General features: G+C 40.5%; 1 protein-coding gene across 1 annotated transcript; it reads left to right on the top strand.

Moving 5' to 3' along the window:
- The first annotated feature begins 7432 nt into the window (after positions 1 to 7432).
- Positions 7433 to 24458, top strand: LOC135222025 (tetraspanin-5-like). Its single transcript, XM_064260151.1, has 5 exons — positions 7433 to 7633; positions 15071 to 15265; positions 20144 to 20323; positions 23152 to 23337; positions 24069 to 24458. Exons 1-5 carry the CDS (start codon positions 7571 to 7573, stop codon positions 24213 to 24215), a joined length of 771 nt encoding a protein of 256 aa, XP_064116221.1. The 5' UTR covers positions 7433 to 7570; the 3' UTR covers positions 24216 to 24458.
- The last annotated feature ends 879 nt before the right edge of the window (positions 24459 to 25337 follow it).

Below are 25337 nucleotides of genomic sequence, written 5' to 3'. Positions count from 1 at the left end.
TCTCCTCATCTAATGGCACCTGGTGGAATCCGGCATAGGCATCAACTACAGTCTTTATATTTACGAAGTGGCACACCCGAGACCAATGTCAAAAGGAGCACATGTGTGATGCGTTTCTCGTTTGCAATTCTTATTCAGCTCTTGATAGTCCACGGTCCTCCGTGGTTTACCATTTTTCTTTGCTACCACTACCATCCTTGGCACACCAGTCGTAGTAGCTGTACCAGCAGGGACCTCCCTAATTACTCCTAATTTGACATCTTCGTCGAGCTGAGCCTTAACATCGGCCTCCCAATGCTTGGAACTGTATAGGTGTATGACACGCATAGGGGATGGCACCTTCCCTCAGGTGAATGTGGTGAGGGGCTCCTTTCATCATCGCAGAGGGTTTCTTGAAACGTTGAACGTAGTCTTCGCAAAACGTTGGCAGTAGCCAGTCCCTCAGCCTAGGGACATTCTCCTCCGTGGCAGCGTATGGCATCTCGCGCTGACGACCACCACCCCCTACCCGTGTGAGAACGTTTTTCTTTTCTTCAGGCGTTTGGCGGGGGTTAGTCGACGCAGAGGGTTTCCTCCGAGTGACGTCATTCACGGTAGCAGACAGTATGATGGGGAAACTTTGTATGCACTAGACCTAGTGATTACACACTCCTAAAGAGATATAAAAACGGGTAGCACCTTGCACAAACGATAACACTAGTGCTCACTGATTTATTCACCCAATTCTATTAGCATATCAACAGAACCCGCCATATATTCTCAATGACTTCTCCCCTGCGTGATTTACAATGACATTACACCGAGAGAGATTAGGTACCTTCAAACCCAATTTTGGTAACAAATCTACCCCTCTACTAGTAACTAATACACACTTCTGCCCCAGTGTCTGGAACAGCCTCAACGACGACACACTCACATGAAAACTCATGCTTAACCTTTATTTTCACCATCGGCAGTTTCCCCACTGCCGAACATAGGCCTACCTGGCGATTGTCCGCAGGTGGATAGGCAACAGTGCATGACGTAACAGACGCGTCCACAATAGGCGCCGTTTTGGCGGGCTGTTGCCCCCCTTGACAACAGAATTTAGCAAAGTGCCCCACAATACCACACTGAAAACAATTAACATTATCAGCAGGACATTTTCCCTGCCAATGAGAACGACCACCACACTTTTTACACCTGGTATCTGACTTACTGTTACCAGTAGGTTTCAAGCTACTACGGCCACGGCCGTGTCCCTTGTCACTATTATTAGACTATAGCTAGCAATAATTTTACTTTCACCTTCTAACTTTCAACTCACTAGGCCTAAGCCTATCTCATCCCTTTTACCAAACTAGCTACGGTTTGCCCTTCCACGAGCGCTAATACTATCCTTTTCTGCAGATTCATAAATTTCACATTTACGTAACAATTTCTGCACAGTATTGAAAACCTCATGATCCTGTAGGATCTCTTGCTTAAGTCCCACATTGCTTAAACCACTTTTTATTCCGCTGAACTAACACAAATCATTCAGATCAGCTCGACAATGGGGACACTTAAACCCACAATCTAAGGCCAATTGTTGGCACCTATGCACAAAAGATTTCGCGGTTTCTTGATCGCCTTGTTGCGCTGAGAAAAACTTGTCCCATGCCACTGCCTTATTCACAGACTTCGTCGTGATCTCCTCCAGTCTGTCGAATGCCTCAGAGGTCGTTAATGAGTTCCACACTGAACCTCTGAGTGCGTTGCATCTATAGTCATCCTTAACTTCTCATCGCAGTTTAACCGGATACTGATAAGTGCTCATTTTCCTCCGTCCTGATACGTTTTCCTAAGGCCAGCCAATCACTCATAGAGCGACACCATTCTCGAAAACTGCTTTGTGTCATCTCATAGCTACACTTCTCAGGGCACATCGCCCTAACTCCTGCCGATGCTGAACCATTTGTGGTCTTCCTTGTGCCATGAGGCCAACCAAAGCCTGTAACAAGTCCTGTCCACCTCGTGGTGCCGGCGTGCCGGTGTTGCCATTCCTGCTTGCAGTTGCCCCTGGGGGAACGTCTTGCTGTGCCCATGGGTGTGTTGTGATGGCCTCGTCTCAGCATCTTGTAGGTCCTGCTTTGGAACGAGAATCACTGCGCCATGTAAGCAGGTTGAGACATACTCAGGACCAGTTTGCTGTCCTTTAATGTACATGAGTTGATTACAGATCAAGGGATGAGCGGGAACTGACTTGTCTTTTCCCGAACCCCGTGCAAAGAGATACACATAACAGGGAAAAACATATCGTACCTCAAATGGAACATTCCTACATTAAGTAACAAAACTAGGTAACAAACGTTACAAGTACATGTCATTCATACCTTCTAGGCTACCTACTAATCATTCCCTTATAGGTAGTACCTATATTTGTCTGAATTTTCTTCGTACAGGCTTATAATCCGTTGTAACCTAATCGCCATCATATATTCTCCGTAGCTTTATCATTCGGAAGAAATAATATTACCGTAACAGGAAGGCCTACTTAGCCATTAAAAATTAAATTTGCTTGGGAAGTTCGACTTCAGGGTTTGTGTCAAACGAACAATGTCTTTGGTTGTGAGCCATGACGGTGGTAAACAAAAGAGGCCATTTTCTTCTGGGATGTATATAATAAAAGAAAATGAGTAATTTGGAAAAAATTAGTAACTATAAAATTATTATAACAAAAATTATTAAAACAACAGATTAGAAGTTAACATCATTAATCTTAGCAGCGTCTCGAGTTTTGAACAAAGTCCCTCAAACCCAGGAAAAGTCAGTGTTCTAAAATACGAAACAATAGGCTAATAAAGGAAAGCTGCTTTGTGTTAAAAAATAAAATAATAGTGGACTGAGATTTTTTCATCCCGATGCGTAAAAGTTGACCCTTTTCTCCTTTTCTTTGTAGCAGCTGTAGTCTCTAACGCCATTAAAAAAAAAAAAAACATACTTCACAGATAGATAGGTAGGCCTATAATCTGTTTTTTTCCGTCTGTCCATCTGCCTGTGGTGTTTTCGTATGGTAACACTGCGTCCCGGGCTTTAGATAGGTTCGCTATGTGTAAGTTTTAGGTGAATAAAAGGATATCTGGGTGTACATTTGCAACTGAAAAGTGTTTTAATAATTTTCTGTATGCGAATTACACCGTTAATATTCGAAATAGGATATTATTATAATTCTTGAATGTAAGCTGAATGTAACTATCTAAAGCCCAGGACGCAGTGTTACCATACGTAAACATCACAGGCTGGTGGACAGATGAAAAAAAAACAGAGTACGTATAGTGAGGCAGCCACTTATTTGCACGTAGCTATACGTGAATCAAGATTGCTCACATTTTGAAGGTCGAATATATGTTGGTATTAGTCTGCAAACACAGGAGTATTAGAAATGATTAGACTCATATGGAATTTCAATTTCCATATTTTGACGAATAGGTATTACAACATATTTTTATTGTTTAGTGCATCAGTTTCTTCCGTTTACTTTTCCTCGTCGAATAGGCTAAATTTGACACAGGAAGCTGAGGATAAGGGCAAAAATATTTAGAATTTGGTTTATTAAATAAAAATATATACCAATTCATCATAAAATCATAACAGTAGCTCAAAACAGACGCAAATCTTTTTGATATATTCTTCACGATGAACTGGTATTTGGAATTAAGTATCAATTTTCGTTCATTATTTGCATAAGTATTTATTTCACTAATCTTTTTATTACTAGCCTCTTGTCCACCCTCTAGGTCATTCATCCACATCTATCAATTCCCATATAGGGTGGTGCACTGTAGGCATAACTTAGGGGCTTTGCAGCGTCGCCTCTTACATTCCTTGCTATTGTGATTCCGTTCATATACTTTCTTCCATCTGAGTCACTCAACTCCTAAGTCTGTGATGACGTTAACCTATTTACCACAGAATTCACTAACAAGAACACGAAACAAAAAAATAAATAATACCGGTCAGCAAGGGAATGTCATGTTTATTTACTCATATGACGTCACTTCAATGACATCACTTCAATGACGTCACTTCTATGACGTTTCATCCACCCACCAATGCATGGACAAGACGGTCTGTGGCGGAAGCCGGTGCCCTTTCAGTGACGTCACCACCGTCGCGTGACCGCGGGAGGAGTGGTGTCCCAGGAAAGGAGAGAGAGAGAGATAGACGGACATTCCAGAATGTATGTCAGGCCTGCGGCTGATTTGCGTCCTCAGTCGGTTAATCGGAATATAAATAACGAAAAGTTTCGATAATTCCCAAGAGAGTTTCAGAAACCACGAAGATTCTTCTTCTTCTTCCATTGCAAGGTCGCGAAACGAAAGCCTTTGTCGGCAACTGCTTTTATTGGATGATGAGTCAATCTTGCGCGTGGGTGTCCAGATAATCCTGTATCTAGGACTGTGGTGCTCAAGATGTAGTAGACATTACGTAAATTTCTGACTTTTTAATCTGGTCTTCATAAATACGCAACAGTAAGATAGGCTACACTTTTAAAGTTCATTTCATTATCGATATTTTCATCACTGATGTCCTGTGCTAAATATGGTGAAACAGGATCTAAATATAAATAAACTTAGGTATATACGAATAAATAGGGAATGGGAAACAGTCGTTTTTTTCAAAGACGAATTTTTTTCCGAAATGTTAGCAAATTGATTAACCAATGAGGACAGCGAATGGAACATCTGTTCTTTGGCCTTTAAGACAATTGCTTCCAGATTTCTCTACCTGTCGGACACAGCTTTGAGGATGATTTCAAACTTCATCGTGTTGCTCTTTATTGCTTTTGTCTTTCTTACTCGTAAGTCACGTGAGTGAATAAAAAAAGTAATAAAAAGAAATAGTCATCGGGGACCCGTGTTTTTTTTTGGTGGTGGATAAAGAATCTTTTCTCTCTCTCTTAATCGTTGTATTTCCTTGTGTCTTTGTGTCAGACACTCCCTCACATTCATCTTCTCTCCTGATAATGTAAACTTCAGCCATAAAGTGAACGAGGCGTAATTTGGGTTAATCCTTTGAGTACCCTTTGTCAATTTTCACACAGCGTCACCAAGCCTGGCTATCTCGGGAGGACCATGTTTGATTATTCTCTGCCTCCCGTAGGCGCTCATGGTGGTCGCCGAAAGCTCTCCCACTCCCTTCTAGCCTCGATAAGAATTTAGAAAGCCTAGGCAACCCTTAAAGATATTTTCCTCTCAATGGCGGCATGATTTCTGAATCTGTTCAACTTTGTCTTGTTATCTCCGCGTCACCTACGTAGGATTCTGAGGTGCTAGTACCAAGGTATATAGAATACCTTGGCTAGTACTAAACATGATAGAAGCTTCTTGGGACTCTCGTGCTTAGTACTAGCCCCTTGGGGATCAAAGTATCATAGCTATACACCCATTTCTATATTGCGTGGTCGATAATTTATATTAATAAAATGTCGTAGCAATGTAATAAACAGTATTTGGAAAAAGCTTCATATATCCTCCATTAACATATATCTTCCAAACACGACAAGAAGAGAGACCCAAGTATCCTGGAATGAAAACATAATTGTAACTTGTTAATTTTGCATAAACTGGGTTAAAATATGATATTACTAACTGGTTACTTCTATTATGCAATGATTCGTCATCGCAAAGGTTTGTATGAATCAATAAAGAAGACGTTTAGCACCAGTGTATCTTTGTCCCAATATATTCTATACTCATGCGCTGTGCGTGCGGGCAAAAGGTTACAAATAAAACGGATACACATACACAACTTTAGAGTGAATGCCGACGAGGAATAAACGAAGAGAGAACGAAAAGCAAAACGCAACAACGGTAATTCTTTCACTATCAGGCTGGTGCACCATGATCGCTGTAATGTGCAAAGAAGAAGAAGAAGAAGAAGAAAGTAATGCGGGTTCTGCCTCACCAACCTGATATTCGACAAACCGATATCATTCCTCGCACCAAATAATAAAGCTGAACTTATTCCGGAAAGAGATAATTATAGGTGCCTTTGGAAGTGCGGCGTTCAACTTTATTCTGAATATATAAGAATACTATCACCATTTTGGTTCTAAGAACTCTAGGAACAGTGCTGGTGCTGGTATCGAGGACGCTTGAGTTATAGGAATGAATTTCACCGTTATTTCAGAGAGAGGAGAGAGAGAGAGAGAGAGAGAGAGAGAGAGAGAGAGAGAGTTAATTTCTGTATTTATTCAGCATAGCATGCAACTAGCTGCTGTCAGTGCAAAACTGATATGAAAAGTTAGTTTTAGAACCTGACCGAAGGAAAATGTGATAACGGAATTCCTAAATGCTATTATAGTAAGGGAGTGAATAAAACAGATTTGATAGTTCTACCTCTTTCTTATGCTTTTGGTAGCAGATCAGTGTATAACTGAAAAACCTCGAAATGTCATTTAACTTGGAAGAGGCTACGAAATATGTCCTTTAACCAGGAATTTCCAGGGGAAATCAAATATTTGGGGGTATCAGTGATGTCGCAGCGATCGATTGAACTGTAAATAATTCAGCGCCTCCCAAGGGGATCAGCCGTAAAGCCACGATGCATAATGAAGAACTTGGGAGGAGAAGACCTTTCGGAAATGCCAAGCTGTCAAGTTCTCGTCGGGTAGAAAAAAATTTTTCCTCATAGGATTGTGGAGCATAAACTCCGACACTTTTTCTTTGTCCGATAATGCCTCAAAGTCTCTTGCAAGTTTGCAACCGATGGTGCAAGTACGAGCAAGCGAGAGCGCGCTTCGCTCTATCTCTCTCTCGAGCCAACTGAATTGCTCCGGAGGCAGCAACAGGTAGGCCGATGGTGAATCACGTTGGATTCTCGACGATTTGTGTCTCAGGTCTATTTCAATATGTCAGCTCGGACGCGTCTTTACACGCTGTCTAGGGGAAAGGATTCCGATTTCTGAATTCCACTGTTCAAACCTGCTTTCGAAGATAGATTTCAATATACATTGATTTATTGAACAAAGCTTTCCCTCGATAGGCCTACATATTTTTCCTTGCAGAAATATAAATAATTCCCCGGCTTTTGCTGTGTATCGCAAGATGGATAGTACTAAGCCCGCCTATCAATCGGTCTTTCCTGGCAATTTTCAAATTGACTGCTTCTCGAACATCTTATCAAATTGATGAGCGTTGGTTATCTGCCAAAATATGGCTGCGTCTACAGTAGTACCTATATGCTCCCTCCCACACAATCCACCCGGCTTTCTCCCACACCCACCCTTCTCCCAAACGAGTTAATAAGATTCTCTCTCTCTCTCTCTGGCAACTTTCAATGTTAATGGGATATGGGGGACCGGTGCTGGTGTAGAGAGAGAGAGAGAGAGAGAGAGAGAGAGAGAGTGGTTCTGTTCAACCCCGAAATCTCGAGGGCGGCCGAGGCCGAGACTCGTCTCTCTCTCACTCAGTTGGTGTAAGCGAGTGTAGGTAGGCGGACGGTGCCGGCGGTATTGTTGTGTGTTCTGGAAAGAGTTTCACGTCTCTCAATTTTTTTCTCTCTCCTCATTTGCTGCTGCTTCGTCGCCGCGACATAATCCATCATCATGAATGTGGATTGCTTTTACTGTCTTCGGTACTTCCTGATGTTCATCATCTTCCTGAATATGGTGAGTAGTGACGTGAAGATGGGACCACCGAAATCTTGAATTTCGAAGATGAGAGAATGGAGGAGTGAAGATGTGATAAGTGTGTATGTATGTGCGTGTGTGTGTATGTATGTGCGTGTGTATGTCTGTGTGTGAATGTGCTATTAATTGAATAAACTACTTTAGATGCTACTGGTGGCTTATGCGAGGAGAAACTACTGTGACAAACATACTTGCTGTTACCATTTCTCGATGGAACTGTTGAATCGTGATATTTTAGGAGGATAAAAGTGATAAGACGGGCTTCCCTTAAGGTGAAAATGCCCAGGGCACCATCTTCTCCTCTCTTCTCTTTGTTTTTACGTGTCACCAAGTGCGTAGGTCAATACAGGGGTATACATAGATATATATCCTTGACCCCTATGGCAATGGGAGATTGGTGTCAATACTGACAAAGCTCCTATTTGGTGGCCATGTTCTCCACTGAAGAGCTGCCCTCAACAAAAAGACCTTTACAATAGCTCCCATTACCCACAAATTAACTTGATAACGTCATCTTCCAATACAAATGTCGATATATATGTCAGTGATCGTCAGATCTTAGACGTCGTGCTCATTACAGGATTTCTGCTGGGTGCAGAAGTATAGCTAGTCAGTCAGGAATGGTTTAATTGTCAGTTCGAAAGAGGAACATTATTAAACTAAGAACAGCGAGCGAGAAGCGTTCTGCAAAAGGGAATAGAATAGAAAGTGGCATTGACATTAACTGGAAGGGTTCTCTCCGCTGACCCCTCTCAGTTGAGTCGTCCCGTTTCGATGAAATTCAGTTCACTGGCTCACTTGGGTTCACGACAAGTACCCTTTCTGGTCAGTTTGGTTCAACACAAGGGTCGTTTGAGAGTCCTGAAAATGGTGACCATGTAATGGTTGACATTTGGAGGAAAATAAGAAAGTAACTTCAATTAAATAAAAGCGAAAGTTTCGATACGAAGTATTTAATCTTCTCAGTATTTTCTTACTATATAACAAGAGATTTATATAGTATATAGATTATATCTGAAGACATAATGATTTTAAAGGCACGAACAATTAATTAACAGAGGCATGACCGTTGGGCAACGGTACCGTGACGTTTTTCCGCTAAGCGAGCACCTTAAAGAACGAACGCCAAGCCTGTAAAGGTTCTGTTGTCCCTCGGCATTATGCCTGGATGATCATCTTCCTTATACAAATAAACTCTGTACGTTTACCTAACGCTTCTTGCTCTCTCAGTAGCCGATGAGAGCTCTCTCTCTCTCTCATTCTTATGATTATGGGTACACCGAGCATAGTTTGTTTAAAGGGCAGAAGGGTATCTTTACCCGGTGTTGTAGTTTGACTAATGCGATCTCCGGAAGGGTAAATCACTGAGGAAAGTTCTGTTCTCCCCGACTTCTACTGTTTAATATTAATTTAAGAAGTATATACCCAAAACGCCAGTCCCTGCATCTATTCACACAACTTGCAAATGAATCGGGTTCAGTCACTGGTTAGGCGTCAACACAGGAAGTTCTACGAGATAAATGCTTTGACGTGTCATGATAAAAGTGCGAGAGAGAAGATAAATAAATAGATAGACGAATGGTACAACCCCCGTCGTTGGCGGAAGCAGGAACTTCCTTGACTTCTCTGACCACGGGCAGAGAAACTTCAGGTGACATCAGAGCCCATTATAGACACTGACTTCACCGTGAAATTTCAGGAAGACAGCGCAGCGGGCATTTTGATGTTCGCTGGCCTAGCTCTCTAGAGCTGCTAGACTGTTGAGTCGGAGCGTATGCAAACCCACGCCCAATGCGACGACAGTAATTTCTATCTTCTTCTTCTTCTTCTTCTTCTCCTTCTCCAGCCGATATCAGAGCTCAGAACACAACCAACAAGGGGGAAGCAAGTTTAGGAATAACAGGGACTTGATTTAGCGCCTTACCCGCTGAAATTTGATCGGTGTTTACACTGAAGCAAATTCTATATCGTTAAAAGAGTAAAGAGGCAATGGTGTGTGTGTGTGTGTGTGTGTGTGAGCGTTATGGCAATGGGACTGAACTTCAGACGTTGCTAAGAGTGGTTTCGAGGACTTGATGGAAATTATGATGAATTACAAGGAGTTACAAGGATTATGATGTCCCAAAGACATATGAGTCTATCCGAGGAGACATCGTGTGCTCACTTATCTCTAGGAGCAGGTTTTACTGTGCATTCAGTGTCCTAATGATTTTGTATAGCTTTCTTTTAAACTCTTCTACACTGTTTACAACTTATGGTGGCAGTTTATTCCTTGTGTCACATATCTTGTATGTGAAGAAGTTCCCACAATGGGATGTGTTGTATCTCTTCAGCTGTTGGTTCCACCCATTATTTCTTGTCTGGTTTTCGTTTAACGTAAATAGGTTACTGTCTACTTTTGTTTTCCCTTTCAGATTCTGAATGTTTCTATTAGTTGCCTTCGCAATCGTCGTGTTTCTAAGCCATACATGTTCAGGCTCATGGTAGTTATAATCATGATACAGAGAGAGAGAGAGAGAGAGAGAGGAGAAGAGAGAGAGAGAGAGAGAGAGAATATGAGGACAATAGGTCACTCGCAAGGGCTGCAGGTATAAACAGACGAACACCTGCTGCTCGTTTTTGCGCCACTGATTGCAAGGGAAGAATTCATTGAGACCTTGTCTTACAAAGAAAGGGTGTCAGAGGTCGTGCAATACGATCCCCCCACCCACACAAAAAAGAAGAAGAATAAAAATAGCTATATTCCTGTTCGTCGGTAAAGTATTAAGGCAAATGCAAGTATCGAAATATTTAGGTTCTGGCTATATTTTTCAGAACGTCACGCTGACTTCAGTTCTGTCTTTTTTTAGCATTTGTTGATTTTCTATCTCAAATAATACAATAGGTTCTCTGCAGCACCCAGAGGGACGCTAGGTGCAACCTCTTTCATTCCTTTTACTGTACCTCCGTTCATATTCTCCTTACATCTTTCTTTTTACCCTCTGCTAACAATCGTTTTCATAGTGCAACTGCTTTGAGGTTTCTCTCCTGTTACACATTCAAACTTTTTATTCTGTGTCCCCTTCAGCACCGAATGACCTCGTGGGTCTTAGCGCTAGGCCTTTGACCTAAATATTGCATTCCATTTCCATCTACGCCAGCGAAAAATTGAACAAAATATCAACCAAACGGAAAATAAAAGATGGCTGACAATCTCACGTATGATTAAAGGCAATGAAGGCTTCTGCTCTCCTTCCCTGGGCCATAAAATCGTGACGTTGGTGGCACAAACGCTTTCTTGGTTTAGACATAAATGATATATACCAACTAACCCGGTATCCATACTCAGAGGACCGTGCCAGTACCAAACATGGCGGAAGCTCCTCGTAGGCGCCACGCCGTGTTTAGTACTTTATAGGAATCCTATATTGCGTAATCTCCATCGTACTTTCCTCACCCCTCTCCTAACAGTTGATTCATAGGGGAGCCTCAAAGCAATGGCACTATGAAACAATTGTTAGGGAAGGTGGAGAGCCAGATGGAAGGAAAAGAATATGAACGGAGGTACAGTAAAATGAATGAAAGTTGTTGCAGCAGCTAGGGGCCTAAGAAGGGACGCTGCAAAGACCCTTAAGTAATGCCTACGGTGCACCGCGTGAGGTGCAGTTGTTGCCGCCATCTCTCGTCTCCAGGCAGTGGAACAGTAAACCCGCAACACTTACTCTTTCAGAGCCACCAAGTTTTTTATTGTTATTTTTTTTAATTATTTTTTTTTCAAGTTCCTGCAGATAAGTGTGCGGCTGTTTTCACTTTCCTTCCCGCCCGAAGTGGCTCGTTGATTTCAACCAGGTCCAGTGAAAATGATGAGTGACGGTGCTGTGCGTGCTTGGCCTTTTGTCAGCGGTTCTGTATTGCGCGCGTATATGATGCCACCGTCAACTATAATAGTAGAGTAGACACTAGACTCACTTTGGGCTTTTTGAATGGAAACCGACTTTTGCTGAACAAAGGGCATCAGGAATAGAATAAACAGAATATAGAGTTGAGGCCATAGGCCAAGCACTGAGGCCTATGACGTCATTCAACGCTGAAACGCAAACTGACTAATAAGGTTTGAATGGTGTAACAGGAGGAAAACCTCAAAGCTGTTAAAGAGAATATGAACAAAGGTAAAGTAAAAGGAATGAAAGGGGTTGCAGTTATGCGTCTAAGGAAGGGACGAGAAAGAGAACCCCTTAAGTAATGCCTACAGTGCGCTGCATGAAATGCACTATAGTACCTCTCCTACAAGGGGCACTAGGCGTATGTCTTCGTGAGATCCATTGATACAGAGAGAGAGAGAGAGAGAGAGAGAATGGTTTAGCTTATTCTCAAGATTAAGCTGTTTCTTACCAAGCACCCAACCAGCAACAACGGTTGCACAGGCAGCTGCCAACTTGTCTTATTTCTCTCCGTTTCTCCGTAATCATTCTAAAATTCTTAACGACGCCTGTCTGCTCAAGCCCCAGCATATACAGTAAAACAAGGAGACATTCCACCGCTCGTAAGGTGGAAGTCTATCTCTTCTCTCTCTCTCTCTCTCGCCGTCAGCCACATCGAGAAAGTGATGCGAAGTTTTTTATCGACCTTTTTCGCCATCGCATCCTCCACATTTGAAGGCTCGTAGGCAACACTAAAAGTCAAGATAAAAAGTAAGCAGACAGGAGGTAGTAGAGAAGTAGTACATCAGTGTCTCGTCCTTCTCCTTCTCCACCCCTGCGTCGGGAGGATATTTCTGACCGCCCTTTGATCTGTCTGCGCAAACATAGGGGCGTTTCTCTGAACTCAAATATTTATAGAAGAGCACAAGTCTCTTAGTACTAGTCTTGGCTCGCTCGTTAGTCATCAAAAAGAAAGAAAGCGTCTGGGACCGCGCCTGCGCGATGATGGCTGCGTTTGTTTGTGGGTGATCTGATATATATATATATATATATATATATATATATATATATATATATATATATATATATATATATGTATGTATGTATGTATGTATACTGTATGAGTGGCTACCAACGCAAGCCATCCGGTAAACATGGCTATTTTTTTTACTTCTACGATAGAGCGTACAGAAATAAAGGCGCAAAAAACACAGAGGGATGAGAGTAAATTATGACCAAGGAGAGAGAGAGAGAGAGAGAGAGATGCGTGTGCCACGTGGATGTTTTTGTGACACTTCGGTATGCGTGTCAGAACCCTTCCTTGATGTAAAAGACGGCGCGGCGGTGAAACGACAAGTGGAAATTCGTTGAACAACAAATGGCAGGGAAGTACGCGCGAAGACAACCAGGAAAAAAAAAAATATGTATATAAAAAAGGAAGAGACGAATGAAAGAGACTTCAGATAGTCGTGAATACAGAAGGGTGGGGTTGTTGGGGGGGGGAAGGAGGCGGAAATGAAGCGTAGGGCTTCGTGTTAATGAATGGGGCGAATCAAGCAACGTGAGATGTATGAGACAGATCGTAAAATAGAAAGGACGTTCAAATTCTGCAACTTGCTACAGAGTTCAACTGCACCGTTTACAGCTAATAACTCCCAGGGAAAATGCCTTCTTGACGCACAAGTTCTTGTCAAGAAAGAGGTGTGTACATAGGTCTAGCAGGAGCGGACACGTACATTCCAGCAGTTGTGACGGCCATTAAAAGAACCTATGGTACTTTATATCCATTAATTACGATTTCTGAGAACATGCAGGGAAGGGACTGCAGTGCTTTTTACACAGCAAGTGAAAGTGTTTACGTACTACATCCATAATTGTTGAATTTCCATGACATCAGGCCTTTTGCTACGCGTGGACACCTGTCTGTCAGAAGAACAGCCATCCACTGTATTCTAACAAACCACAAGCCTTTAAGAAAACTGCCCCATAATCTGTCTGTGCATGTCGGTCTGCTCTCTCTCTCTCTCTCTCTCTCTCTCTCTCTCTTCGAGAGTGTGTCTGTCTCCATTGTGAAAAATTGTCATGAAGTTTCGAAGGGCACCGAATATACTACTTGACATTTTATTGCCAAATCCTTATCAAGAGTTTTCCATTCAAGGTAAGCTGCCTCGAGCTCGGGCCACTTTCTTCCCAAGAATTGAAAAAAAAAAGAAAAAGCGGTTTTGCATGTTTTTCGAAATCTGCCAACCCTGCGATCCGAAGGTCTGGCGCGGACACTTGACCCCTTTAGGCTGGCACACATTTTAATCGTTCAAGGGTAGCGACACAAACGAGAGAGAGAGAGAGAGAGAGAGAGAGAGAGAGAGAGAGAGAGAGAGAGAGTTGGATATGTTTTTCTGTTGATGGATTCCAATGCGCAGGTATGCGAGGGCCATTTTTGTATGACCATAAGAGGGTGTTTATTTGCGCTCATTATGTGTGTTTGGTTCGTGTTTGTTTTCTCTTTGATGTTGGCTAGTGGCAGGGCTAGTGGAGGTAGTTCTATGAAGTAACCGCTTCCAGGACGTTTAATTTATCCGTTAAACATGATTCACCTAACACATTTGGCAAGGTTTACTTTCTCAAGTTAATTGGTTATCGTTAAGAGTCGATGTTTTCTGTTCCTTTAAGTAAACACATCAGCTTTAGACTAAGAGAGCTCTTCCTTCAATTTCAGACTAGCTTTAGACTAAGGGAGCTGTTCCTTAAAAACCACTAGCTTTGCTTTAACTAAGAGAGGTGTTCTTTAAATACACATTAATTTTAGACTAAGAGAGCTGTTCCTTTAAATACACTTAACTTTAGACCAAGAAAGCTGTTTCTTTAAATACACACTAGTCTTTAGACTAAGAAAGCTTTTCCTTTAAATGCACAGTAACTTTAGACTAAGAGCTGTACCTTCAAATACACATTTAACTTTAGACTAAGAAAGCTGTTCCTTTAAATTCAGACTAGCTTTAGATTAAGAGAGCTGTTCCTTAAAATACACACTAGCTTTAGACTAAGGGAGCTATTTCTTTAAATACACATTAACTTTAGACCAAGACAGCTGTTCCTTTAAATACACATTAACTTTAGACTAAGACAGTTGTTCCTTTAAATACACACTAGGTTTAGACTAAGGCAGCTGTTCCTTTAAATACACATTAACTTTAGACCAAGACAGCTGTTCCTTTAAATGCACTTAGCTTTAGACTAAGACAGCTGTTCCTTTAAATACACATTAACTTTAGACTAAGGCAGCTGTTCCTTTAAAATCACTAGCTTTAGACTAAGAGAGCTGTTCCTTTGAATACACACTACAGACTAAGGGAGCTGTTCCTTTAAATACACATTAGCTTTAGACTAAGGCAGCTGTTTCTTTAAAATCACTAGCTTTAGACTAAGACAGTTGTTCCTTTAAATACACATCAACTTTAGACTAAGAGACCTGTTATTTTAACAAAGCCATGTTAAATCTGCTCCCTTCTCCTTCCAGATTTTGGGTCTGACGATGCTAACGGGCTCACTGTGGGCGTTCCTGCACGGCGCCCGCATGGGGAACGTGTTCGCGGACACGGAGGGCTTCAACTACGTCCTGTACTTCTTGATGGCCCTCGGAGCCGTCAAATTTCTCCTGGGATTCCTCGGCTGCTGTTCTGTCAACAAGAAGAATTCCAGAATGCTCGCTACAGTAAGTGACAGAGAGAGAGAGAGAGAGAGAGAGAGAGAGAGAGAGAGAGAGAGAGAGAGAGAGTGTCTCATTACTGAATATGATAATGGTTGATTTTAGGGACATAGTACTATGTCATTTGGAGCGGCTGTTTGTTTTTAATAATGACTCAGTTCATTTGCATACAGAGCAGGAATGATTTCTAATAGATTAACGTTTTAACTCCCATAACTGGAATGCAAACCGATTAACCAATATTAAGACTTTGCCAGATTTAGCACTTAAATCTCTGCTGACATTGATTAAAACCAGAGTTTACCAACAATGTCCAACACCTTAAAATTCTGATGCCGTAGATATTAGCATCAATGCCCATTTAATCTAGCACGAGATTCGGCTTCATGCAAAACAGGATGCTACTTTGGGTTGTTATCTACGCGTCACCTAGTATACTACATGCTCTGAGGTGCTATAAAAATAGTACTAAACATGGCGGAAGCTCCTTGGGACGCCTTGTTTAGTACTATATAGCCCCTATGGGTTCAAAGTATTATATAAACCCATTTCTATATTGTATGGTCCACAAATTATATTAATAAACAATATCTACTTCACATTTACCACGCGGTGTTTATTACTAGCACCTCCGAGGAGTTGTGGCGTAGATAGCAAAAGCCAAAAGTAGCGGACGATTAGAAGGGTGACGGCCATGATTAGCAGCGAGTATAGTCAAACGATGTGGAATTGTAACAAGTATCCCGAATAAGAAGAACGACCTCTGTTGCAACTCTGGCACCTGTGTAGCTACTCGATCCTTCACCACTGAACACTGTTTCATGCGTGAACCTTTTCACAAGCTTTTGGAGTTTGCTCTGTTTTCATCTGCAAGAACTTCTTGGGATATAATACCTTGTGGACGTCAAACGACAAGAGCCCACATACATGTCCTGTTGGTGTGAGTTTCTCTCCTCTCTCTTTTTTTTTTTGTAATGCCGGGAATCATTGACTGCTACCCTGGTGCCCTGAATGTGCATCATCCCACGAGAGAGAGAGAGAGAGAGAGAGAGAGAGAGAGAGAGAGAGAGAGAGAGAGAGAGGATGGTTGTAATACTTGTGACATTTCGAAGTAACGAACTTTTACCTTACCGAATTTTCTTCTCAACGTGTGTGTATGCATTGTGAAAGTTCATGGCCTAACAAACTTCGATGTCTACTGAACCCACGAAAGAGGAAGACAAAATGTTGCTCTCTACTGGGACGAACCTCGGTCTAGATAATAAACACCCAACCCAAACTGCTCAGCAAAAGAAAACAACCTTTAACGCGAAAGATGCCTTCAAAGAGGCGGGGGGAATACTCGACCAACTGTGAATGGACGCTAGATTTCACTGTCTCCTGAATTACGAGAGAAAATACTTCATGACTGAGTCTAACGAAAAAGCACTCGCCAAGGATAAAGTCATGAGGAGGTGTTTATATATAAAGCCTCAACGGGAGATGAAAAAATGCTCATTAAATTTGGAAATCAGGCCTAAAGATGAGGTCGTTTTTATATCACGCACGTTAGAACGACTGCTTCTAAAAAATTTAGGAGATACGATCTAGTTTTGTCGGTGGACAGAAGAAGAAGAAGAAGAAGAAGAAGAAGAAGAAGAAGAAACGCGTGCCGTTGAGTCACCCATCATCGAGCAGCAAGCGAGAGTTGTTATTTGCCGTGAAGTCAGCCAACGGGTGAAGAATGAATTGTTTAAAAAGCTGTCTCCCGCCATTTGTACTTCTGCGCCTTCTTTGACGCACTGAGATTAGAAAAATGTTACATTTCATTCACATAACAAGTAGGATATTACCAATATATTACAAAGTTATACTAACCTTAAATATTTACAAGTTATTATGGATTAGAACAAAAATAAAAAACAATCAATATAGGTTTTACTGAATACATTTTCATTTTGTCTATATATAAGTTTCTTATATAACAGTTTCCTCTTTGTGTATTTGTTGTTCTTAATAATCCCAAACGCATTATAATATATATTAATTATTCACATATATATATATCTATATATATAATATATATATATATATATAATATATATATTATATTAATATATATATATAAAATATATATATCCAGTATCCATTATTATAGCACTATTCCGGTCTTTTTTAGTATTATATTTAAAATTGAACAAGGTGGTATTCAAGAATTTATCCCTGTAAATCTTACAACAAAAATATAGTGCATTTTTGGAAATATTTCATGTACATTTCCTAAACTCGAAACTCGTCACAGTGTCGTCAGTGCACCTCCTCATGCGGTGCACTGTAGGCATTACTTAAGGTTCTCTGCAGCGTGCCTTCCTTATAGGCTTCATTATAGCTTCATGCAACCCCTTTCTTCCTTTTTTTTTTTTTACTGTACCTCCTTTCATATTCGCTTTCTTCCATCTTGCTTTGTGCAAATGCTTTGTGAGGTTTCCATCCTGTTGCACTTTTCAAACCTTTTTGCTGACGATTTCCGTTGCAGCGCTGATTGACCTCATAGGTGCCGGTGCTTGGCATTTGGTTCAAAATTCTACTCTATTCAAATCATCAAAAGATGAAGAAGAATATGCAAGGTGCAGTGCTAAGGCACATTCTTGAGAGAGAGAGAGAGAGAGAGAGAGAGAGAGAGAGAGAGAGAGAGAGAACAGAAAACGAGGGATTTCACCGCCGCTTAAGGATTATTGTGGTTAACAAAAACTCGGTCTAATAGTCTCTGATAGTCTGGGTGCAGGCGCCTTAACGGTCGTTTTCACCGCTCTGAACATTTCTTTCTGTTTACCAGATATAGATAATTCACATTGCTCTGCCAACACCACTAAATAATAATAGAAATAATAAAATGTATGGTTTTCTTCGTTTTACACAACAATCGCTAATATAAAAATACAATTAAGGTTGATATTGTTTCTCATCCTACCACTCGCTAGTACCATGCCCAAACTCCGCATGGTAAATGTGAAGTATAGTCGGCTGCATGAACATATCATTTAGTAATATAATTAGTCGACCTCCCCATGTAGAAATGAGTGTATTCTAATAATATTTCGATTCCTGAGGTGTTTGTACTAAACATGGCCTCCCTAGGAGCTTCCGACATGCTTAGTACTACCACCTCGGAGTAGGTGACGCGTGGATGACAAGCCAAAATAACACCCAACATTTTCGGATCATCTTTTGATTTTGATGCCAAAGCATTATCAGGCCTCGTCTGCCCTTTTTCATAACTATCTCGTACCTTGTTTTCAAGATGTCAAAAACGCCATTACCAAAAGTTGGTTCATTTTTCCAACTCCACCGAACCACTGACTTGCCTTCGACTCTTGGAAGCCAACTTGTGTTTCTATTTTTCTTGTTCTGTCCATACTGTATTATTTTATAAACGGCCACACCTACGGATTTGACTCCTTGTATGTTGTTACTTTTAAGTCTGTTAAAAGTGTATTTCACGAATAGTCTTATTTTACAAACACAAGCTCAAAGCATAATAAAATCATAATAATAAAATCATATGGTACCGCGCATGATTCTCGTATATTATTGACATTAAAACCTACTAGTTTTTTTTTTTATGTAATTGAATACAGAATGACGTATTTTGAAATTGTATTAAATCATTACCAGCATGATGAGAGTGAAGACATCTTATATTTTTAAGTCAACTTTAGAAGTAAATAAGAAAAAAATGTCAATTGAATGTTTTAAAGTGACAATCGTGTGATATCACAAAACTGGTGCGGATGGCAGCAACGTTATAGTACTATAACCGACTGTTCCCTATAAACCTTGGTGCTTTATTTACAAGCTGAGGGTAATTAATATCAATTTATTGAACAGATCACCAAGTAAACAGTGAGGACTAGCCAACATTATGGAGAGCGGGACAGACCCGAGAGATACCCTGGTCACGTGACTTACCAAAACACAAACAACAGAAAAACTAGATTACAATATTCACATATTGTGCTTGAATCAATTGTCTCTGATAGGCGATTAGACTTCCAGTTCTTCTACCATAGAATCCTTGAGCAGGTGAAGAGTAGAACCCTTCACTTGCAGTATTTTTGCCATTTGACTGGTGGCGGTAAGGGGATGATGAGATGTAATCTAACAAAACACTAAAAACATCCATTCCAATTTTAGACCAATGGAGGCCTAGAAGCAAAATCATGTGAATTCAAGGATTCCTTGGTGTGTCTACTACCAAACACTTATTATACATAGCACAAGACGAAACATCATTCTTTAGATCTGCCCACCTGCCATGACGTCAAATTTATCAGTACCTTAAAATGTATTCGACAAAAATTCTCTACTCAGTGTACTGCTGTATACATTTTACGACCTGGTTTATACTTAACATTTAAATTAAATTTATGCAACTGCAATGTCATGCTTCGTAAACTCTCAGGACATTTCAGTAATGGTTTCTTGAAAGTACTCGACAACGGTTTGTGGTCAGTTGCTACGATAACGTCTTTGCCATAAAGATATTGATCAAAGTGTAACGCTGCAAAAAAAAAAAAAAAAAAAAAAAAAAAAAAAAAAAAAAAAGGACTCTTTACAATTACTGTCAACATATTTCAAGCAAGGAAGCTTCAACATTCTTTTCCAGATTTCTTAATGTCTGACTTATTTCTGATAGCCTTGGTAAAAACTTTGAGAGATAATTAACCATCCCAAAAAAGTCGTTTCAATGGCCACCCCCCCAAAAAAAAAGCATTATCTTCCATTTATACCTACCGAGGGCGTGTTAAATAACATTCATAAACTGACTATATACCTTATAAAAACTAGATCACAATTTTCAAATATTTTGACAGATGCTAACTCACGCCATTCCTCCCCCAACAGTTCTTCGCCCTGATGCTGACCGTGTTTCTGGGTCAGATCGCTGCCGGCGTCTGGCTCTACATCGACGAGGACCAAGTCACGGATCGCGCTAAGGACTCGTTAGCCAAATTTATTGAGATCGACTACGGGACGCCGGAGTATTTGCGCAAAACCACTGCTCTGGATTTCATGCAGTCGAAGGTAAGGCCAACAGGCGGTTCCATACTGTTGAAGTAAAACACATCTTTGACGTGATTCTTGGATATATATTATTGACGTACGAATACCTGTGCGTGCATTATGATAGGAAGTTGAGACGTTCGGAACCAGTTTCCACTGGGCTGAACTTGTAGCGGTCACTTACACCACCTTGTGGGATCCCAAGGCTAGTCTTATACATAGTAGCATTATTCTGTTGATATCGTTCAATTCATGTAGATATTTCCATGGAACGGTAGCTTATATCGTGATAAAGAATACTGAGAGAGAGAGAGAGAGAGAGAGAGAGAGAGAGAGAGAGAGAGAGAGAGAGAGCAGGCACAAGGAATGTCCGTAAGGCAGGCGGGTACACATGTATTCGCCCCAAGGCCCTGGGAAAAACCAGATATACCAGCCAAGGTCTCCAGGAGATGCAACACGAATCATCTTCTACTCGTCCGACTCCCTCAGTCAGAACTAGATCTTTCCAGGGCTTCGGCCACTTGGAGTTGTGTCTGGAATATGACTGGGACAGTCATAATAATGAAGTGCTCGAATTGATCAAGTTGGTGAGAATGACGATGATTTGTGAGGCAACTCTCTCTCTCTCTCTCTCTCTCTCTCTCTCTCTCTCTCTCTCTCTCTCTCTCTCTCTCTCTCTGTAAACTGTTGCAATTTATGGATTATTCGTTAATGTCAGTTTGTTAGTAAATATATATATACATATATATATATATATATATATATATATATATATATATATATATATATATATATTGTGTGTGTGTGTTTAGGTGGGTGAGTGTATGTCTAAACGTCTGTACATCTCAAAAAAGTGAATTTCGTGGATGAAACTCAGAGCGGAAAACGTCACCCACTTCACAATCCACAAAAGCTTCCTTATTCGTCTTTATCTTGTTTGCATTCTCGCGTAACTTTTAATGTGAAAGCCCTTCTTTTTCAGTACTTCTCTCTTTGTTTGTTTGTTTGTGTGTGTGTGTGTGAAGGTAGAATTCAGAATGGTTTGGTGCTTAACAGGGTGGGTTCCTTTCCCGCCAAAAGCACCAACATGGCCATCTTGCGCAAGCAGGTGTTCCTTTCGTGCCCTCCCTACGTGCACAGAGAGGCATGAGAAAGCAGGATGCGATGAAATTGATTCCATCAGCTCCTGTTACCTTAAAACCCGCATCGGGGCTTTAGGACGCTGCTGATATCTGTTACTTTGTGCCTTGTGTCTGACTGGTTTTTCGTGTGCGTCTAGAGTCTCTAGACCGATATCAAGAAAGTTAATTATTTCGGGATTAGATAACTGTGTAATATCTTTGAGAGCTCGTCAGCATGGTAAGTATAGGTGGAAAACGAAGGAACATATCACAGGGTCTTTTCTAAAAATCATCTGCTCAAAATGTTGGTCTATTTCTGTCTACGTTGGGTCCCACTTATTGGCGGTTTGCTTAAGTCTTGCTTGAATGGGAAGCTAATTATTCCGTCTATGGTTCCTCTGGCATTGAAAGTGAGAGGAACTTGGAGATAGAAAAGTATGAAAGACGAAAACATCACGGGAATATGGTACATACCTTTTAGTACTAGCGAATGCAAATGCACGTTGCTTGGCGCTCAGAACAGGTTTAGTTGGATTACTGGTCTGCGCATACCAAGCAATGTATATACATATCTAGAAGGTGACCTACAATCGATGATATGTCCCCGTGTACTAAAACAAAACCCACAATGCAAAATTGAATTGTATACATCGGAGTCCGTCCTTAATATGAGATTGTATCTGACGGGACAAGCATCACTTCAAAATCATGAACTAACAGTAGTTACCTTTTGCTAATAAAAATATTAGAACACTTTCCAAGGTTGCTATTATCACGCCTAAAGGCAAAAAGATTTCTATTTGATGACATAGTCACAATATAGGGGAATTAACTTCTTGGGGAGCATTCCGCGGACATTCGTCATTTCCTGTCGTTTCTTGAAAAAGTCCTGTGGTTTTACTTTCGATAGACACAAAAATTACCCAATGTTTCCATTAAATAGCACAGGGAAAATAGCCACTGGGTTCCTTCAACGTGCTAAAGTTATTATTTATCTTGAAAGTACACCAAAGAAACAAAGAAAACACTGGAATCTCTGATAAATAATTTGTACATGCTGGTCTTTTTGCATCTAGAGGCCATGAAATCTCTATTGGACCTGATTCTGGCTGAGTTCTTCAGAGGTAATGTGAATCAATGTGATACAACAATTCTTCACCAGCCAAACAAACATTTGCATAGAAAAATTACTGACGACAACTTTTGATCTGTCTACACTGCTTTCAGTGTCCTGGATGTTGTTTACTATCTTCAAGTGACAGTATGTATAACGCGGCTTAGTAAACATCTAGAAAGTTCATTAGCTTACTTTCGCAAAGCAAAGAAGGCTAAGATCCTTTCTTGGGCGGAGAATGGCAGCAGACATCAGGGATTCTGTTGTGCTAATATTTGCCTTCCCCCTGACTACATTTGCCTTGTTTTGATTTGGTAAATTAATTTTCAATCTTCACGTTTTTGTTTTTTTTGTTTTTTTTGCCAAATGGGATTCATCCATGAAGCTTAACCCTATAATATCGCTGTTGGAGGGTGCCTGGACTCAGTGTGTTGTCTTACCTGAAGGAATACTTTCAAAGCATAATACTGCAGTGGAATGCAATTCTTTTATACTGTAATCTTTGGTTAAATTCAAATCCAATCACTAAACCCATATGCTGCTCCTTTTTCTTATAAAACTGTAGGATTGCTGTAATCATGACTTCTTTTTTAAAACATTGGCTGTCCTTTCAGTTCAAGTGCTGTGGCTCGAACGGTCCCAACGACTGGCAAGTTTCTGCTTTCAACGGAGGGAATGGTACCCTTGGTGGAGAGGAGTACCTCGTCCCAGCGTCTTGTTGCATCAGCAACGAAACTGATGTGTGCGAGGTGGCGCGCCGTGTACCCACAGTCATTCTCGAAGGCTCTGTCTACCAGGAGGTGAGATAAGATGGGTTTGAAGAACGGATAACGAACAGTAAAGTAACAGGGTAAAGGTAGATGAACCTCAGTGCTCCGAGGTGCCGTAGAATTCTCAGAAAGGGGCTCGTTCGATAGACCTATATAAATTCGCTAGCAGAGACTTGAGAATTTTAGACAGTTTCGTAATTACACACTTTTTTCCCTTTAGAAATTTAAATAATTTTGCAATTACATCTTTTTCACTTCTATATCTTAATCTGGCAACCGAACTTTCAACACAACGATTTTAGTCTTATTGCTAAGTACAGAATCTACCAAGCGACCTTTATTAATTCATTTATTTTTCCTTTTTGATGAGTGGGGATCTCGGGATCTCTTTTTTTCTGTATTTCACTTTACTTCCTCTTAGATGTATATGATAAGATCTTAAGTGGGTCACTACAAAAAAAATATTAACAATGATACCTTTACATAGAAATTTACAAGCCAAAATTGTGGTTAAATTCCGGTAAATTTAAGTCAACTTTGATACATTCTGCATGAAATATCATTAAAATTGTAAAATATTGTATATTTTCTCTAATGAAACATAAAAAAGTGAACACCAGAATATTCTGTGGAAGCTTGAATTTCAAAGTCAGTGGCCCCTTTGGTGGTGGGCTTGTTTCAAATGAATTGGTTTAATCTACTGAATAATGATAGTAGTAATAATGATAATAATAATATAATAATAATAATATTGATTTCAGGGTTGTGTCCAAATGCTTCTGCAACAGATCTTCGACTACGGAGCCATCATATGGGGCGTGATCGGAGGCGTTATATTGATCGAGCTCTTTGTGATGACTAGTACCATCATACTCTGCAGGAGCAAGAACGTGCGCTACAAACTCTAAATAAAATAATAATAATTTTTAAAAAAGCGAATTCACTCGAGAGAGTGAGACAACGGAATCTCTTGTAAGCCATAATGCATTTAAAAGGTCCAAGATTTGTCAGCTGTACTTTTTTTCTATAGTAAGGAGAGAGTGAATGAATGTTTTTGTACTGTGGATCTTAGCGAACTGATTTATTTTTAATCTTTTAGGGCAGCTCCTTTTTTTTCATTTTATTTTTAGGTGGTTTGTGCAGGAGTGGAAGATACCCGAAAAGCGTTTTGTTAGGAATGTCGATTCAGAACGGGCTAGAGTTGTTAGTAGCCCGAGTTGTAAGTTATGAAGACGAACGGCTGTGGAGTGATGCTGCAATGCTATCCAGATAATTCTAGGCCTACGCGAGATAGAAAAGCCCCTGGGATTCATCTATACTTTGCGTATGCATGAAGGGACGCCGTGTTTTTAGTACTATAGCCCCTCCGGGTTCAAAGTATTATCTAAACCCATTTCTTTATTGTGTGGTCGACAAATGACACCAATAGACGATATCTTTGACCTCCGAGGGTAGTAGTACTAGTAGCTCCGAATAAAAGGATGCCTGTAGCTGGTCACAGTTAAAAGTGTAGATAGATGTTCATAGTTTTCATTTAGTCACATTTTTTTATACTGATGTTATTTGGAATGTATATTTTGTATATATGGTAGAATTGCCGGGTGGTACGCACTAACATTCGCTACAGATAACAATGGTACACCTTGATGTTAGATCACAATTTTCTTGTTTTATGTTATTGTGAACGTAAATTAAGATAAAGATAAGTGTTTATGTGATTGTTATCAGTGTCTTAAGTAGCCATTTTCTGTTGATTTCATGTGTTACAGAATATACATGAATACAGATTGTTGTCCCAGTGTTGTTCTCTTCAGTTATGACCATTACGTTTAGCATATAATGTCATAAGCATTTAATTTCTTACTGAGATTTTTTTTTGTATTTACGTCGTGTATGGAAGAGGCCAGGCCGCCCCCCCTACCCCCACACCTAGACAAACGCAGCTATGCGTCTACCATTATATTTTTCTACGACCGAGAAACAATACAGAATTTTAGATGCAAGTTTTACATATCCCCCCTTCATTCTTC

Source organism: Macrobrachium nipponense, chromosome 3 (genome assembly GCF_015104395.2).
Source record: "Macrobrachium nipponense isolate FS-2020 chromosome 3, ASM1510439v2, whole genome shotgun sequence".
Lineage (NCBI taxonomy): Eukaryota > Metazoa > Arthropoda > Malacostraca > Decapoda > Palaemonidae > Macrobrachium > Macrobrachium nipponense.
Note: the sequence above shows the minus strand (reverse complement) of the source record. Positions and strands in the feature narration are given on the sequence as shown.